The sequence below is a fragment of the Macaca nemestrina genome, chromosome 9 (genome assembly GCF_043159975.1).
Source record: "Macaca nemestrina isolate mMacNem1 chromosome 9, mMacNem.hap1, whole genome shotgun sequence".
Classification (NCBI taxonomy): Eukaryota; Metazoa; Chordata; class Mammalia; order Primates; family Cercopithecidae; genus Macaca; species Macaca nemestrina.
In genome coordinates this window covers 118,986,863-119,004,844 of record NC_092133.1, presented here as the reverse complement: position 1 = coordinate 119,004,844, position 17,982 = coordinate 118,986,863, and the positions used below count along the sequence as shown (strand labels likewise).

At 44.8% G+C, this 17,982-nt stretch overlaps 1 protein-coding gene across 4 annotated transcripts in view; it reads right to left on the bottom strand.

Annotated features, from left to right (window-relative positions):
* LOC105480018 (phosphoribosyl transferase domain containing 1) overlaps positions 1-10,562 on the bottom strand; it is a 109,440-nt gene extending 98,878 nt beyond the window's left edge. For 2 of the 4 annotated variants that reach the window (XM_011738448.3, XM_011738447.3), the window contains exons 1-2: positions 10,404-10,562; positions 128-234 (exon numbers count right to left, since the gene is read on the bottom strand). In XM_011738448.3, the coding sequence (XP_011736750.1) occupies positions 128-234; positions 10,404-10,451 (155 nt within the window). In that variant the 5' untranslated portion in view covers positions 10,452-10,562. Of the gene's footprint in view, positions 1-127; positions 235-2,839; positions 2,983-9,469; positions 9,527-10,403 lie in introns of those variants that run through there. The other 2 variants (XM_011738446.3, XM_024792261.2) reach the window with 2 other exon arrangements.
* Positions 10,563-17,982: the final 7,420 nt, after the last annotated feature.

Here is a 17,982-nt window from a genome sequence, read left to right as displayed (position 1 = left end):
TATAAAAGTTTTCTCTACCATTATAAAAAGGAGCTCAGGAATAGGGTCCTAAAGTATAAAGTGGGATTCACACAAGTGTGGGCCAGCCCAATGCAGGACCCAGATTGACACAGGAAATCACACTCACCTGTCCACAATGATGCCATGAGGGATGAGGACATATTCCAAGTCTCCGTAATAGTGCTGTGGGTACGTGAATAAATTCAAGTCATACCCTGGCCAATCGTCCATAATCTGCAAATCAAATTATTTAGGTTATGTATTTTTTCATCAGAAATTTCTGTTTAAAACATAACAAAAGAGTATCATTTGAAAGCAGAATTCCCTCAACTTATGAAAAGTTGAGTGGAACAAGGTTGTTTCCACAACTTGATACAAGGCTTAGTACTAAAGAGAATGGAGCACTCCATTCCCAACTATTGGCATCATAAAATATTCGTTTTGTTTTGTTTTGTTTTCTTTGAGACTTTGAGACAAGAGTCTTTCTCTGTCACCCAGACTGGAGTGCAGTGGGGTGATCTCAGCTCACTGCAACCTCTGTCTCCCAGGTTCAAGCAATTCTCCTGCCTCAGCCTCCTGAGGAGCTGGGACTACAGACATGTGCCACTATGCCCAGCTAATTTTTGTATTTTCAGTGGAGATGGGGTTTTGCCATATTAGCAAAAGACCAATGGTCTTGAACTTCTGATCTCAAGTGATCTGCCTGCCTCGGCTTCCTAAAGTGCTAGTTTACAGGCATGAGCCACCACGCCTGGCCTATCATACAATAAAAATATGAAGTCAGTGTTTTATAGCTAACCCAACAGTATTATTTATGAGTGCATATGTGTAATATATAATTTGTCTCCAAATTATATAATTATCATAAATATATTATAATAAATAACATATTTATAATTCTAAAATACACACAGTATCATTATTATATTATTATACATACTACTACATTTCTATTTATTGTACGTGCCTCATCTGCCTGGAAAAGATTTCTTATTAAAAGTATGTATCTCCTGGGATCAGAGCAGACCCAAACTTTTGAGTGTCTAGTCATTACAGTAAAGACTTTAAAACGACGTACTATGTTGGACACTTAAACTGTCCTATTAGAAACTGATGGTCCAGAAAATTGGCCTATTCACATAGTGGATGGACTGATTGTAAGTCTCCCTCTTGCTTAGGACTTGATGTACTAGTTTTATGGTCAGAATAGTAAAGAGGTGGGGGAGAAAGGGAAGGGGAAGGTGGAGTTACTTTTACTCTCGGAACATCAAGAAAAGATGTAACAATGAAATGTTATGCACTCAAATCATACTCTAGCTGTACACCAGTTTCCCATTCTTTTTTTTTTTTCTTTTTCTTTCTGGGACAGGGTCCCGCACTGTCACCCAGGCTGGAGTGCAGTGGTGTGATCTCTGCTCACTGCAACCCTGCCTCCCAGGTTCAACTGATCCTCCAGCCTCAGTCCCCTGAGTAGCTGGTGTGTGCCACCATGCCCAGCTAATTTTTATGTGTTTTTTGTAGAGATGGGATTTTGCCAGGTTGCCCAGGCTGGTCTTGAGCTCCTGGACTCAAGCCATCTGCCTGCCTTAGCCTCCCAAAGTGCTGGGATTACAGGTGTTGTCCAGCACACCTGGCCTCAGTTTCCCATTCTTTACTCAGTCCTGCACACTTTTGACTCCTCTGTCCAGCTTTGAGCTTCTGAGGCCTTTCACAGTGCAGACCCACCCTAATTTCCCGGCTCAACTCCCTACATCTTTGCTTCCTGCCTTCAGAATGGTTTGCGGTCAAGTCAGGATCCTTCCCAGCTCTGGGTTTCAGTCACTCATTTGCCGTGCACCCCTTCATTCTCTCTCCCCCTTTCCTCCTCTACCTCTGTATTCCGAACTCAGAAGCCCAGGTCACACCCCACTTCTTCATGGAGGGCTTGCTGACTGCCCCCAGCCTCTGATCTGCTTTCCCAAATTCCTGGTGCCCCTTGTAGCTCTCTGTCCTACCCAAGGCTCCCATGCAGGATCCTTGAGAAGGCTCCTGTCCCTTGGAATTGTCACTGACTCCTTTCTTTCATCCCCCTCAGGCAACACAGTAGAAAACTATATCTTCAATTCCCTCAAAATTTATCCAGGACCACCTCTCAGCACCTCCACTGCTATTCCCCCACCCCCAGGCCAGTCCACTGCCACCATCATTTCTCCCAGGACTGTCCTAGGAGCCACTACAATTGTCTCCCTGCTTCCACTTTGCAGCCCCTCCACATGGAAGCAGACATGCTCCTTTAAAAATGCACATCATAGCCAGGTATGACCACATATACTATCTACCCCACTTTCTGCAGCCCCTCCACCAGTGGCACTATTAACAGGTGGTCTTCTAATCCATTCCTCCAACCACATCAATCCTTTACTGCCCCCTGCTCTGGTTGAATCTCGGAGAATACTCTCCACTCCACGTTCATGCCTGTAATCCCAGCACTTGAGAGCCGGGGTGGGAAGACCCCTTGAGGCCAGGAGTTAGAAATCAGCATGGGCAACACAGCAAGATCCTGTCTCTGCAAAAAATTAAAAAATTACCCTGGCACGGTGGCGTGTGCCTGTAGTCCGAGCTACTCCGGAGGCTAAGGTAGGAGGATCACTTGAGCCCAGGAGTTAGAGGCTGCAGTGAGCTATGAGTGCCACTGCACTCCAGCGTGGGTGACAGAGCAAGACCTTGTCTCTCAAAAAATAAAAATAGACAAACAAAGGACATCCTATCATGGCAGCCTTCTGCTTAGATTTTTTTCAAGGGCTTATCATTTTACTCTGAGTAAAGGCCAGAGTCCTCACTGTGGCTCACCAGGGGTTACCTGTCTGACTCATTCCTGGCACTCTTCCTCTTCCCTCTGCTTCAGCCGCTGTTCTCTTGCAAGTCCTCTGATCTGCCAATCACGCCCCTGCCTCCTGAGTTTTGCACTGGCACCTCCTCTTGCCTGCAACACTCTTCCTCCAGATTTCCACATGGCTGTCCTCTATTTCTTTCAAGTCTCCATTCAATGTCACCTCTGCAGAGAGGCCTTCCCTGACCTTCATAGCCTGTTTTACCACTGAATGACGTGTGTGTGCATGGCTGTGTTCTGTCGGAACATGAGCTCCTTCTGGCGGAGACTTTTTCTGATTCATTGTTCAATCCCTCAGTGCCCAGAATGCTGATCTGGAATACGGTAAGTGCTCAAAAATGTTAAATGAATGAATGGATAACATAGTCTCCATCCTCCGGCTACCTGAAAACCTGAACTCCAGCCTGAACTCTCAGTTTGTCTCCTTGTGATAAAGAGCACCACTGTTCAAGGTTCTGGAGATTCCAGTGTCTCATATCCATTGGCTGACTGGTGGCCAAATGATGTATATCACCTATGTTACTTTTTAAGAGACAGACTCTCCCTCTGTTGCCTACACTGGAGTGGAGGGTCACAATCACAGCTCACTGCAGGCTTGAATTCTTAGGCTCAAGCGATCCTCCCACCTCAGCCTCCCAAGTAGCTGGAGATAAGGAGTGCACAATGACGCTCAGCTTATTTTCTTTGATTTTTTTGTAGGGATGAGGTCTTGCTATGTTGCTCAGGCTGGTCTCAAACTCCTGGCCTGAAGGGATCCTCCCACCTTGGCATCCCAAAACACTAGGATTATAAGTGTGAGCCACCATGCCCAGTCAATCTGCATATTTGAAAAGTGTCTCATTTGCTCTTCCTCTACCGTCAAACTGGCTGGTGGGACTGCTGGATTTGCACCAAGCTCCTCCGGCTGCCACCCTGAGAACTCCTTGTACCTGCTATAACCTCTAACACCACAGCAGCTGGCCAGAGTCTAGACTACCAGCTCTACATGAGGAGACTCCAGGAGAGCCTCTGGCAGGCCACAGCAAAGACCAGACCAGGAGAACCCTGACTGGCCCCAGGCCCCAGGGGGATCACCCAGGTGTACAGCACTTTCTGGATCCCCTTTCAGACCACATATACTATCTACCCCACTTTCTGCAGCCCCTCCACCAGTGGCACTATTAACAGGTGGTCTTCTGAATCCATTCCTCCAACCACATCAATCCTTTACTGCCCCCTGCTCTAGTTGAATCTCGGAGAATACTCTCCACTCCACGTTCAAGAGTTTGGCTCTGACACTTATTACTGTGATGTTAGGGAGATGACTTACCCTCTCTGCAATCCAGTTTTCCCTTGTTTTAAATAAGACACAATAAAACCTATGGATAGGGTTATTGTAAGGATAATATACTTAGAATACCTGGAGCACTGCATGGTGTATAACACATGATGTTTGACACGTGATGCCAAAAAAAGGAAAGAGACTAAAAGTGCCAAAAATGAATGCCAAAAATAGGAAAAGATGATAAGAAAATGACAAATGAAACAAACCTATAGATTAAAACTGTAACATGGATCCACAGCCCAGAGGCAGCACAGAGTACTGTGTTAAGAGCATGGACGTGGAAGTCTCACACACCTGGGACAAGTCTGCCAGCCATAAGGCCTTGGGCATATTACATTCCCTAAGTCTTAGTGTATTCATCTATGAAATGGAGTTAGTGCCTGCCTCATATGGCCATGGTGAGCATTAAATAAGATAATGAATGTAAGACTCATATCAGTATCTGGTCTACAGTACTTATGCAATAAATGCTGATCATTTAGATGAACTGAAACATCAAACATTTAACAACAAATTATATGTGTTAATTCATCTAAAGAAGTGCCTCAAACCTACATACCGGTCTTAGCATCTTAGTTAAAACTATACATTTGAGGCCTGGCACACTGGCTCATGCCTGTAATCCCAACACTTTGGGAGGCTGAAGTGGGAGGATCACTTGCCCAGGAGTGCGAGACCAGCCTGGGCAATATACCCCATCTTTACAAAAAAGAAAAAGAAATTGGTCTGGCGTGATGGCATGTGCCTGTAGTTTCAGTTACTTGGGAAGCTGAGGCAGGAGGATTGCTTGAGCCTAGGAGGTCAAGGCTGTAGTGAACCATGATCGCATCACTGCACTCCAGCCTGGGCAGCAAAGTGAGACTGTCTCAAGAAAACAAAACAAAAAGTATAAAAGTAAAAAATATATTTCTCTAAAACTGTTCTATAATCCAAATTGGCCATTATTTTCAATTAATCTGAAATAGTGAGTTTTCATTGTTGAGATGAAAGTCAATTCAAGATGATGGAAATACTGGTTTATGCTTTGTTAATTTCAATGGTGCATGCAAATTCTGTTGTAAATAAATTGAAACCTGTAGGAATGGAGGTTGCTATGAACTGTAGATAATTGTTATTCACGTGTTTTTTAAAAAATCAAAACCAGAGTCTGTAGATAGTTTCAGTATCACAGATAATATGCTCTAAGTGTATTCAGCACAATGCTTTCTCTGTTCAAAACAGCAAAACATAGCCAAGCTGGGGGAAGTGACAAACCCATGAACTGAGTCATTTTATGCAACATCCAAATCCCAGAACTCATTCTGATTCTCTTTTTCACACTGAAGATGCACTGAAAACTTTGTAAGTCATTAAGAATATTTTTTTTTGTGCTTAGACTATTTTTTGCATTATTTTTCTCCCTGAGGGAGAAAACACATATAAGAAGCTAATCTCTACTCTTCTCCCCTGCTGAGCTCCACAGATTGACCCCGCTCTCTCCTTCAGGCCATAGCTCTCATCTGTCCTCCACCAGCAAGAGAAAGGGGGTCTCGTCCCTTCATTGTAATTCAAAGAATCCCAGACAGGAGTTCTGGGATTCCTGTCCCAGCCCCAGAGCCAGGGAGGGAGGTACCCTGGGAAGGGCCTCACCTCAAAACCACACATCTTGAAAAGTGGGGACAAGTGGTTTGCTGAAAGATTCCCAGGTTCTGCTCACAGAGGAACAAAGGAAGTTCGACAGGCCAACCACCTGGTATCCACATGCCTTCCTCTTCTGTGGTGGGTTTGCCCTTCCGAAGGCAAACTCATTACCACCTAGTAGAGCTGTGCTTTCGATGGAGCTATACCTGATTACTTATCTCTGCTACTGCCATATTTTCACTGGGGGTGATGGGAAGCCAGCCATAACAGAAACACAACAATCATTTCAGCTTTTTCTCCTGATTCCTACCAAACTCACTTAGGTAAGTACTAATGATGGCTCCCTTGATAATCCTTTGGCGAAAACCAAACCAGACAAAAACAAACAAACAAACAAACAAACAAAAACATGTCTAATAACCCAATCCCCAAAAGCCAGGTGGATAGAGAAGATCTTTCTCTCTCCCTGAGAAGTAACAAAGAGGTATCAACCAGGAATCTGGTGACTTTATTAGCTCCAGATCAAATGGCAAGCCAACTCCGAGCAAAATTTCTCACCTTAGGATCTACCTCTCTTGTGTGGCAATTAGCATTTGCTACCATTTATTGTTAATGGTATAAATGTCCCACCTCCCCAGTTCAACTGAAAGCCATTGATAGGCAAGAGCCATCTTAAATCTCTTAATATTCCCTTCTCTTGCACAAACTTTACTTCTCGTTTCATGCTTATAACATCTGACTCTACATCCCTTGCCGTCTTTATCAACAAATTTCTACCAACTCAGAATTTTCTTCTCTACCTCATTCCTGGACAATTCCTTGGGTGATTTACTCCAATACCTACCTCGACAATCCTTCCAACAACTTCATCTTGTAGCTCCTCCACCAGCTCAAACTACATACCTAGCTCAAACCACATCTTTATTCCCCATTTAGCAATATATTCACATAGCCACACCAGTCCTACAGACAGCCCCAACCCCGAAGTTCCATCCTGGAATCACAGCTTCCTATATAGCATAGTGATTGAAAGCTGGTTCAAATCCTGCTACTGCCATTTGCTACTTATATGACCTGGGTGATTTACTTAATCTCTCAGTGCCTCAGTTTCCTCCTCTGTAAAATGGGGAGTACGCTAGACCTCCCTTACAGATTTGTGCTCAAGAAATGCTTGCTATTATTACCTGCCCTCTGCCCCTTTTTTGAGACAGGGTCTCACTCTCATGCCCAGGCTGGAAGGCAGTGGCGCGACCATGGCTCATTGCAGCCTTGATTTCCTGGGCTCAGGTGCTTCTCCCACCTCAGCCTCCACAGTAGCTGGGACTACAGGCATGCACCACCACGCCCAGCTAATTTTTGTATTTTTTGTAGAGAGAGGGTTGGCTGCCCAGGCTGGTCTCGAACTCCTGGGCTAAAGTGATTCACCCACCTCGGCCTCCCAAAGTGCTAGGATTACAGGTGTGAGCCACCACTCCCAGCCACCTGCCCCTTTTGAAAACTGGTACTAATTTGATATTTTGTATCCCATCCATGAGAGCATTCTATTCTCCCAGTAAACTCATCCTCTCCAGATTTCCCTTCCCTCCTGCCTTACCTGCCATGAGTTGCCTTCTACCAGCAGCTTCGATTGACTCTGAAATTGCCTGCTTATATCCAACTCGAGGTTAATCTAATTATTCCAAGTTCTACTGGAGAAAAGGATGTAAATGCAGGGACTATCTCCATTATACATGGACTATTTCCCACCTTGGTGGGCTCTCATACAAGCACCAAGCCCCATGGCAGCTGGTCCAGTTTATACTCATTTTTTTGTTTTTATTTTTACTTTATTTTATTTTATTTTATTTTTTTGAGAAGGGGTTTCACTCTTGTTGCCCAGGCTGGAGTGCAATGGTACAGTCTCAGCTTGCTGCAACCTCCACCTCCCGGGTTCAGGCAATTCTCCTGCTTCAGCCTCCCGAGTAGCTGTGGTTACAGGCATGTACTACCATGCCCAGCTAATTTTGTATTTTTAGTAGCAGCTAGGTTTCACAATGTTGGTCAGGATTTTATTGAACTCCTGACCTCAGGTGATCTACCCACCTTGGCCTTCCAAAGTGCTGGGATTACAGGTATGAGCCACCTCACCTGGCCCTCTATTCTCTTTATACCCCTCTCACTACCTCTTTGCATTTTTCAAAAAATTACCTTGCTTCCAGGAGGACCTCTGTTGACACCAATAGACTGGGCTATTTACAATGTTCTCTCACTTGTTTCTTAGACTTCAACAATTTACGTACTCTATCAGTGCATCTAGATCCACCTTATTCTTTTCTAAAAGTATCTAGTATGTTATGGTAGTACAAGTTGAGTACGCCTCACCCAAAATGCTTGGGACCAGATGTGTTTCTAATTACTGATGTTTTTTTTTTTTCTTTGGATTTTGGAATATTTGCATTTACTTCCTGGTTGAGCATCCCTAATCTGAAAATCCGAAATCCAAAATGCTCCAGCCAGTATTTCCTTTCAGCATCATGTTGGCGCACAGAAAGTGTCAGATTTGGGGGCATTTTGGATTTTGGATTTTTGGATTAGGGATGCTCAACTTGTACTATATTTTAACTGTTCTACCAATGGAGTGGTTGTTTAAAAGATTCTCCCTACTAATGACTTTGTAATTGTTAAATACAGTGGCTGTTTTCCATCTTGGTATCCAACTTGCTGTCCCTGTAGCATCTGACACTTCTGATGACCTCTTGACACCGCCCCTCCCGCTCAACAATGCTCTGTTCCCAAGGCACCCACCACCCTGCCTGCCCTCCCACCCTTCAGAGTTCTTTCTCGGTTCCTTCAACGGGCTTCTCCCCCACAGGCAGCCTCCTACATTTGGGACTTTCCAGGCTTCCATCCTTAACAGTTGCTTTAATTGTTTTTTCCACATTCACTGAGCATTCCTGAACATTAAATATTATTCTTTCTGCTGATTTCCAAATCTCTCCAATCGCTCTCCTGAATTCCAAATGTGAATTTCACAAATTGCCTACAGTGCAGCCCGGTCTGTGGGCCTTACAGGCACTGCAGACTCAATTTGTCCACAATGAACTTAGTGATTGCCCTTTTTGCGTTTTAGTCTCCCTCCCATCCATCACACCGCTAGGCTTGCCCCTCCTCCTGGGGCAACTGGAATGGTTTTTGTAAAAGCATAAATCGGATACAATGATTCTTTTGCATTTGATATGCGGGTCTCCGCCTGCAGTCCACATGGCTACTCCTGTGTACCCTTCAGATCTTAGCTCAAAGGTCACCGCGGAGAGGCTGCCCTGACCACCTGAGCAAAAGCATCACTCCCCGCTTCTCCTCCAATTACCCTCTATCCTGTTACCCTCCTCCTATTGCACATCTCTACTGGAAATTTTCTCTATTTGTTTACACACTGCTTGCCTGTGTCTTCTCTAGAACGCAAGCTCATGAAGACAAGGCCTTTGTCTTTTGCACCCCAGCGCCTACAACACCTTCTGCAACCCAGCAGGACAATCAACTTGTGGAATGAATAAATAAATCAACTCCTCATCCTTTAAGAAGGAAAGGGCCTGCTGTTAAATTAAGCACTGAGCCCCACATTTCAACCTGACCGGTTCTGTCTGAGTGTGTCACGTTTCCCTCCCCAGCCCACTTACTTTAGTTCAGGCCATTCATATTCATAAACAGATTATCTGTGAACGACAAGCTGATCCCTGGAAAGAGATGGCAAGTTAGCTCCACCCACCATCCTCACCACCATTGAGTTTCACATTGAACTTGACACAAGTTATAACCACCACCTTCTAGGAAAACCACTTCTCAGGGAGCAGAGAGGACGCGGCCACAAGGTCAAGAACGGATTAGATCCTAGCACACTGACCCTCTGGCTGACACCGCCAGGAGGCTCAGTTCTGGGAAACCAGCATCCCACACCCTCCCATCCGGACACACTGCTAGATATTTTACATGCATCCTCCCAATTCGCTCCGGAGCCCAGCCTGCTGTTGCTCCCTTTTACAGACAAACCATAGGTCCCGCAGGAGCGTGTCCCAGAGCTCCTGCAGAGGCCTCCACTGCCAGAGAGCCCCCCAACCTGGGTACCAAAGGCTTCAGAGCTCAAGCTCTGTCAACTTGAGCTACTTTATTTCCTGGCTGCCTTCAAAACCCCTCAGTGTCCTTTTTAAAAACAAAACTTGAAGCCCGCTCTGGAAGAGGAGGCCCAGGAAGAAGGAGGCCTACAGAGCAGCACGCGGGTGTCTCGGCCCGGCCGGCTCCCAGAAGCTGCTCCCCGTGGCTCGCTGGGATGGGGACGGCTGGGCGCCGGCGGGACGCTGCAGGAGCGGGCTACCGGCCGGAGGACGCGGGGGGACGCTGGGAACTCGGGGTGAAGGGACGGGACTCGGCGTTTCCTCAGATTGGGGGCGGGGAGAGGAGGCCAGGGTCTGAGGATGGAAGCGATCCCCGCCAGGAGGGAGAACAAAGCGGTGGCCCGCTTTCTCTCCCGACGCACGGCAGGCATTTAATCTACAAGCAGGGTGCCAGGGAGGGAGGGGAGCGGGGCGAGCCCCAAAATCGGGAGTTTGCATTTACCACGACGCCTCGCCCGTAGTCTGGCGCCTCCTCGCTGCTCCCGGCCATGTTTCTCCCGGGGAACGCGGGAAGGGAAGACGGCGCGGGAAGGAGCTGGGAGGGCGAAGGTTGCGTGGGGGAAGGGACTTGGGGATGGGGACCCGGCCGCCCCGCCCCGCCCCGGGCCCGCCGGCTGGAAGCAGCGGCCTGGCGCGGATCCAGGGCCCCGGCGCGGCGCCCCCTCCCCTGGCGAGGCCGCGGGGGCGCGGGGAGCAGCTGCCAAGCCGCGACCGCTCCCCGTGAGCGCGGGCCCCGGGCGCGTCCCTCGCGGCCACCGCTGTCGCCGCCGCCGCCTGCCGGATGGTCGCCTGCAGCCCCCGGCCTCGCCGCCAGGCCCCGCGGGGACTCGGGAGCACGAGGCAGCCCGCGGCAGGAAGAGAACGTGTCCCCCAGGCCCCTGCTTCCCAGATCCACCGTCCTAGCCCTCGGGCTAACAATCTCCTTGGCTCTTCCCTGCCAGATTTCATGCACGCGATTGTCCCAAGCAGAAGCGTGAAAGAGCCTGCGAGCCGGCGTGCTCTTGGAGGATGGGCAAGTGTCCTGGATGTGTTTTCAAACCTTGGAGCCGCCACCCACCTCTCTCCACCTCCCCTCACCTCCCTCCACTTCCCCTCACTTCCCTCCACCTCCTCTCACCTCCCTCCACCTTCCTCCGCCTTTCTCTGCCTTCCCCCCATCTCCCTCATCCCAGGGCCTGGAGCTGGAAAGATTACACCCGATTGCTTTTAGGGTGGCCCAGATCTGCAGGGATCAGATCTGGGCTTTCAGGATCCGGCCTTTCAGCCTTTGGTCAACTGCATTCAGGGGAGGAGGGGGAGAGATTTTTTCACATTCTCTGCTTTACCAGTTTTGCAAGAACATCTGGTCAGATTGTAATTGTTCCAGGTTGCAGCTTTATTAAAGCAGTCACTCTCTTCTGATTAGAAATCCTTCTCGTATGAGTCTGTTGTTCATTTCAACCCCTCTCACATCCCTGTGCTCCAGTTCTTTGTCCACTCCTGCAGGGTCCTGCTTTTTCTGGGTGTGTCTTCAGTCCCCAGGTCCCTGACATCTCATCAGCATCTTCATTCACTCAACCCAATTCAGGTTGAAGGCCTGAATCCAAGAGAACAGAACACAGTTTTCCTGATGCAGGCCTCTTTTGTTCATCTTCGGATTCTGGCACACAGAGGGGAGAGGAATGCTGATTTTGCCTAGTTTAAAGGGAAAATAGTTATCAATCGGTTAATGACGTTCTAGATTGGAAAAATATTAGTCATTCAGACTTGGCGCCCTGGTCCTGCTCAGCGGGGCTGGCTCTTCGTGTCGTTTCTAAGCGCCACTGCCTTGGAGGGTGCAGCTCCAGAGATCCTGAAATCAGGCATCTGCTTGGGAACTGCCTTACAAAAATGAGGGGTGTTGTTTCCCAGCGCACAGGTAAACATTTTCTCTTAGTAATTGTCAGAGGGTGTTGTTTTGAGCCATTTTTGTAGTCTGCCTCTCACTTCTTTTCCCCAAAGTCAAGCACCATCTTCCCTTTTCATTTTCAAAGACCAGGCCCAGGAACCATATTCACCAGCAACTTCATTAAAATTTCCAGGAGCTGAAAAGTGCTATCATTAGGGTGGTGATCAAACTTGAGAGTTCAGGACTCTCTTGGGGAGCTGTTTAATGCAGCTTCACTGGGTGGGGAAGATCTGTGGAAGCACCTAGAATCCTGCACCTGCTGAGAGACACCAGATGGGTGTGATGTGGATGGCTCATGACCTGTGCTTTAGGGGATTCTACTAGACCATCTTACTGCTTGGATATCAAACTTAGCCATGAGGCTCCGTGTGGATACAGGGCCAGATTAGGGTGTACAAGGAACTTCAAAATATGTCACAGGAGTAGTTGCCATGCAGAAGTCAAAAAGCGACAACTTTGGTTCCAGCCTAGACACTATGGAACATGTAAGGGAAATGGTAGATAAATCATCTTCCCTTAGAAAGGCTATTAGTTTAAACGTAAAATCCAACAAGTTCACAGTGAAAAATGAAACTTGCTTGAAAGGCAACAATTATGAATGTGTGCTCAAGAACATCCTACATAGACTTATACAGGTCATCCTATAAAGGGCACAGAATGATGAGTAAATAGTTTTTTAAAATCTAATTCATTTTCTTTATTATCTTTGTATATTTTGATAATATTTTGTGCAGTCTGATTATACTTTGATACTTTGGAGAGCATTAACATAATACAAGATAATACTTGATAACCCAAACAGTATTTGCAAAGACCGGTATCCAGAAATAACAGCTCATCTGTCCAGGCTTTATTCTTAATCTTGCATTATGAGGATTTAGAGGCAAAAATTCTTTTTAAACCTCAAATTTCTGTTATGTGTTGTGTTAGTCTGTTCTCATATTGCTATAAAGAACTACCTGAGACCTGGATAATTTATGAAGAAAGAGGTTTAATTGACTCACAGTTCTGCAGGCTGTACAGAAAGCAAGGCTGGGAGGCCTCAGGAAATTTACAATCATGGCAGAAGGCAAAGGGGAAGCAAGCATGTCTTACCATGGCAGAGCAGGAGAGAGAGAGAGAGAGCAAGGATGTAGTGCCACACACTTTTAAACCATCAGACCTCGTGAGAACTCACTCACTATAACGAGAACAGTATGGGAGAAATCCACCCCCATGAGCCAATCGCCTCCCACCGGGTCCCTCCCCCAACATTGGTAATTACAATTCAACATGAGATTTGGGTGGGGACACAGAGCCAAACCATATCACATGTCTAGTAGAATAGCTTTGGACTAGGACCTCTTTTTCTGTAACAATCCATGTTACTTTAGCCAATGAGTCTAAGCCAATTATATCAGTGTAATATACATCAATTTTCTCATCTGTAAAATGGAGCAACACATTTATTCTCTACTGCATATGATGATGAGATGAACGTGAGATAACATACAAGAGAATTCTTTGCAAAATGCTATGAAACTGTAATATATTATTAACCTGAGATGCTGTAAAAATGTATGACCAAATGTTTGTGAAATTATTCCATGTGAAAATGACAAGGAATTGTCTTTTAAGGTTGATGGGGCTAGGCACTATGACTTACACCTGCAATACCAGCACTTTGGGAGGCCAAAGCAGGAGGCTCACTTAAGGCCAGGAATTCAAGACCAAAGCTGGGTAACATAGTGGGACCACATCACTATAAAAAATTAAAAACTTAGCCAGCTGTGGTAGCATGGCACCTGTAGACCTAGCTACTGGGGAGGCTGAGCTGGAAAGATTGCTTGAGGCCAGAAGTTTAAGGCTACATTGAGTCATAATTGCACCACTGCACTCCAGCCTGGGTGACACAGCAAGACCCTGTCCCTACAAATACATAATAATAATAATAATAATAAAAGATCGATGTAAGGTGAACAATCAGGGATAGTTATAGTCTAGGAATAATCTAGAGCTGGTATGAGAATAAATACAGAAAAATGATAACATTATTAAAATAATGAGATTTTCCATAAAAAGGGATATTTTAGCTCAGACTGTCCATTTCCTTTTCTTTTTTTTTCCTTTCCAACTTTTATTTTAAGTTCGGGGGTACACACGCAGGTTTGTTTGGGAAAATTGCATGTCACAGGGATTAGGTGTACAGATTATTTTGTCACCCAGGTAATAAGCATAGTACCTGATACATAGTTTTTTAATCCTCACCCTTCTCCCACCCTCCACCCTCAAGTAGGCCCTGGTCAGACTGTCCATTTTCTAATATGCCTTTGAAGGAGCTATAAGAATAAAGATGCGCATCTTTGCAAAGTTAATAACCAGCCAATATACTTGCATTTTTCTGTCATTCTCTTTATTACCTTTTAGCAGTAGGTCCCCTGCATTTTATTTTATTTTATTTTTTTTAGTGTTTATATTGTGTTCACTTACATTTCTTTTTTGTTTTTTTTAGTTTTATTTTTAATTGACACATCATAGTTGTACATATTATCTATGGGGTACAGTGTGATATTCCACTACCTGTGTACATTGCATAATGGTCAACTCAGGCTAATTAGCACACCCATTATCTCAAGCATTTTTCATTTCTTTGTGGTGAGAATATTCAAAATCGTCTCTTCTAGCTGATTTGAAATACGCAACACATTACTGTTAAATATATCACTCTACTGTGCCATAGAGCAGGCGTCCCCAACTACGGGGTTCCAAACTGTGGTCTATTAGGAATTGGGCTGCACAGTAGGAGGTGAGCGTTGGGCAAAGCATTCCCACCTGAGCTCTGCCTCCTGTCAGATCAGCAGCTGCATTAGATTCTCATAGGAGCACAAACCCTATGGCGAACTGCACACAGGAGGGCTCTAGGTTGTGTGCCCCTTCTGAGAGCCTAACTAATGCTGGACGATCTGAGATGGAACAGTGTCATCCTGAAACCATCCCCCTCAAAAATCTGTGGAAAAATTGTCTTGCACAAAACCGGTCCTTGGTGCCAAAAAGGTTGAGACCTCTGCAGTAGAGTACCGGAACTTATTCTTCTCATCTGACTATAACCTAATGCCTACTAGCCAACCTCTCCTACTCCCGCCACTCCTCCCCACTTTTCACCTGACTCTGATAACCGGTATTCTACCAGAACTTACTCCTCTCATCTAACTATAACCTAGTACCTACTAACCAACCTCTCCTACTCCCGCCACTCCTCCCTACCTTTCAGCTGACTTTGCTAACCAGTATTCTACTCTCTACTTCTATGTGATCAACTTTTTAAAATTCCGCATATAAGTGAGATCATGTAGTATTTGCCTTTTGTGTCTGGCTTTTCTTACTTAACATAATGTCCTCTAGGTTCATCCATGTTGTTGCAAATGACAGGATTTCATTCTTTTTATTGAGGTCTTATCCAAAAAATCCTTGCCTGGACCAATGTCATGAAGTGTTTCTGCTATGTTTTCTTTCTAGTAGTTTCATCGCCTCAGGCTTTACATTTCAGTCTTTATTTTGAGTTGTTTTTTTTTTGTTTTGTTTTGTTTTTTTTTTTTTGAGATGGAGTCTTGCTCTGTTGCCCAAGCTGGAGTGCAGTGGTTTGATCTCGGCTCATTGCAACCTCTGAATCTCAGATTCAGGTGATTCTCCTGCCTCAGCCTCCCGAGTAGCTGGGATGACAGGCGCCCATGACCACGCCCAGCTAATTTTTGTGCTTTTAGTAGAGACGGGGTTTCACCACGTCAGACAGGCTGGTCTCGAACTCCTGACCTCAAGTGATCTGCCTGCTTTGTCCTGCCAAAGTTCTGGGATTACAGGCATGAGCCACTGCATCCAGCCTTGAGTTGATTTTTGTATATGGTGAGAAAGAGGGGTCTAGTTTCATTCTTCCATGTGTGGATATTCAGTTTTCCCAGCACCGTGATTCTCTGCATTTTAAATTCTGTAATTATCCTGTGCTACTACCATGGTGAAAACACAAATATTTATAATTCACTGAATTCTCTGCCAGCCTGGAGACTTTTGTCCTGGAAGTATATACTAATTTTTTTTGACATTTTGGTAATTAACTTTTGTCAATACAAATCTGTAATTGAAGGAACAGTTCAATCTATTCACTGAATTGTTCCAACCCTGTCACTCAGTGACACTAGATTGGAAATACGGAAAGGCATTTATTTCTTTCTTCACTAGACTGGAAATACAGAAAGGCATTTAATTCCTTCTGAGTCTTGAAACATGAAAATAAATTTAAAAAAAAAACTTTCAGTCTGGGAATTGTGTTGAAATCCATAAACATCTGAAACTTAGTGACTCAGATTGTTAGTCAGAGTCACTGGTTAGAATCTGGATGGAATCCACTGTGGACAAAGGCCAGTAATAATGATGATGATATTTTGCTTTTCCATAGTGCTGAACAAAACTCTTTACAAATGTTACAAGCACAAAAGAAAGAGTAGCAAGACATTTTTTCTGCAAATGCTCAGGCTAAGTAAGACTCTTGCTACCTTTGAAGTACTTTATTTTTCCCTCTACATAAATACAAAAGAAATGTAGTGGCAAATGCTTGCAACAAAACCCAACTTAAGCAAAGGCTTCATTAGTATTCAATTAGCATAGTAACCCGTCTTTCCCGGTCTCTTGTTTGAAGCAGACTGGATCCAATGTGTAGTCTTGGAGTAAAGAAAATAATGTCTCCAGAGTAGGTCTTATAAATAAAGCCAAGGCTACACTCAATTGTGTTTTGTATTATCACACTTTCGTTAGTAATTCACCTTCCACTGAAGAACACACAGAGGGTAGATCTAAGTCTCTTCTCTTGCAATAATGTCAGACATGAGGAATATCAGCAGTAAGTGCTGGGCAATTTCAGAGATATCCTCCCACTATCTCCCCATCTGACCGGAACAGGAATTGGATAGCTTCAGAGCAAAAGAATAATGTGTCCATGTGTTCCTCCAGATCTCAGAGTCCTGGCAGTCGACCTCAACTCTCTTGGCCACCATAAAGCAGTCACTGAAAGGACACAGCTGCAGGAACTAGGGACTAAGCAGTAAATAAATCCACAGGGCTGGAGGCAGAAGTTACGTACATGACCCTAAAACAATATTCTGTGGTTATGAACAAACGAATTAGCATCTGTTGGTGCGTGGCAGCTTATGCAAAATTAATTGGTGCCTCAGCCCGTGCTGAGTTTCTAAGGGAAAGATGTTCACTTCAAAAACAAAAACAAAAACACACAAAAAACAAGGGGGCCTCCTTAGTCAGCAGCAATTTTGGCTGGTGTCCTGGGGAGACGACCAACTAGAATGGGAATGGAGCTGTTTATTCTCTTAGCTGTACATGGATTCTCTTAAGATCAGAGCTGATGTATAACAACCACTGGCAATATCCCAAGACATGATCCAGTTATTGCCAGGTTATGGGTTGTGTCTTAGAGTTAAGGTGAGAGGAGCTTGGGAAAGGGTTGAGAGATATGGCTTGAGAGTGGGAGAAATGGAGAAAGTAAAAGAAATTGAACACTGATCTACATAAAGCAACACTTCCCTAATTGCGTGTTTGATCCACTTTATGTTTGATGAAGATGGTGTTTTGATTCATTAGGTTTGAGAAACAATTAAATAAGCAAAGTTAAGCCAACGTCTATGTTGTAGGAGTATTTAATATGCCAATATGCACTGCCAATATTCAAGAAAACTGTTGCAAAATGCAATATTTCCCAAGCTTTTCTTTTTTATTTTCTGTCTGTGCAAACCTTTCTGGAAGGTGTTTTATAAAGGTTTTAAAAATATTATAGTATTATGAAATGCTTAAATTTATGGTTTTAATGTTATCTCCAAGTAAGAGGTTTTATATATTCTTAAAGATACACTAAAAGGACTAAATATTTTATATATAATACTGTTTTCAAACTGTGCATAGATATTTTTTCTTTGTAAAAACATATAATAGCAATTTGAATGAAAATGGCTAAGGCCTTTCTCATCTTGTGAAATAGCCTGGATTTGCAATTTGGGTACCCTTCAGGTTGGTATGCAACTTGGTATTTTCCTAGAAGATGAGGAACTTATTTCCA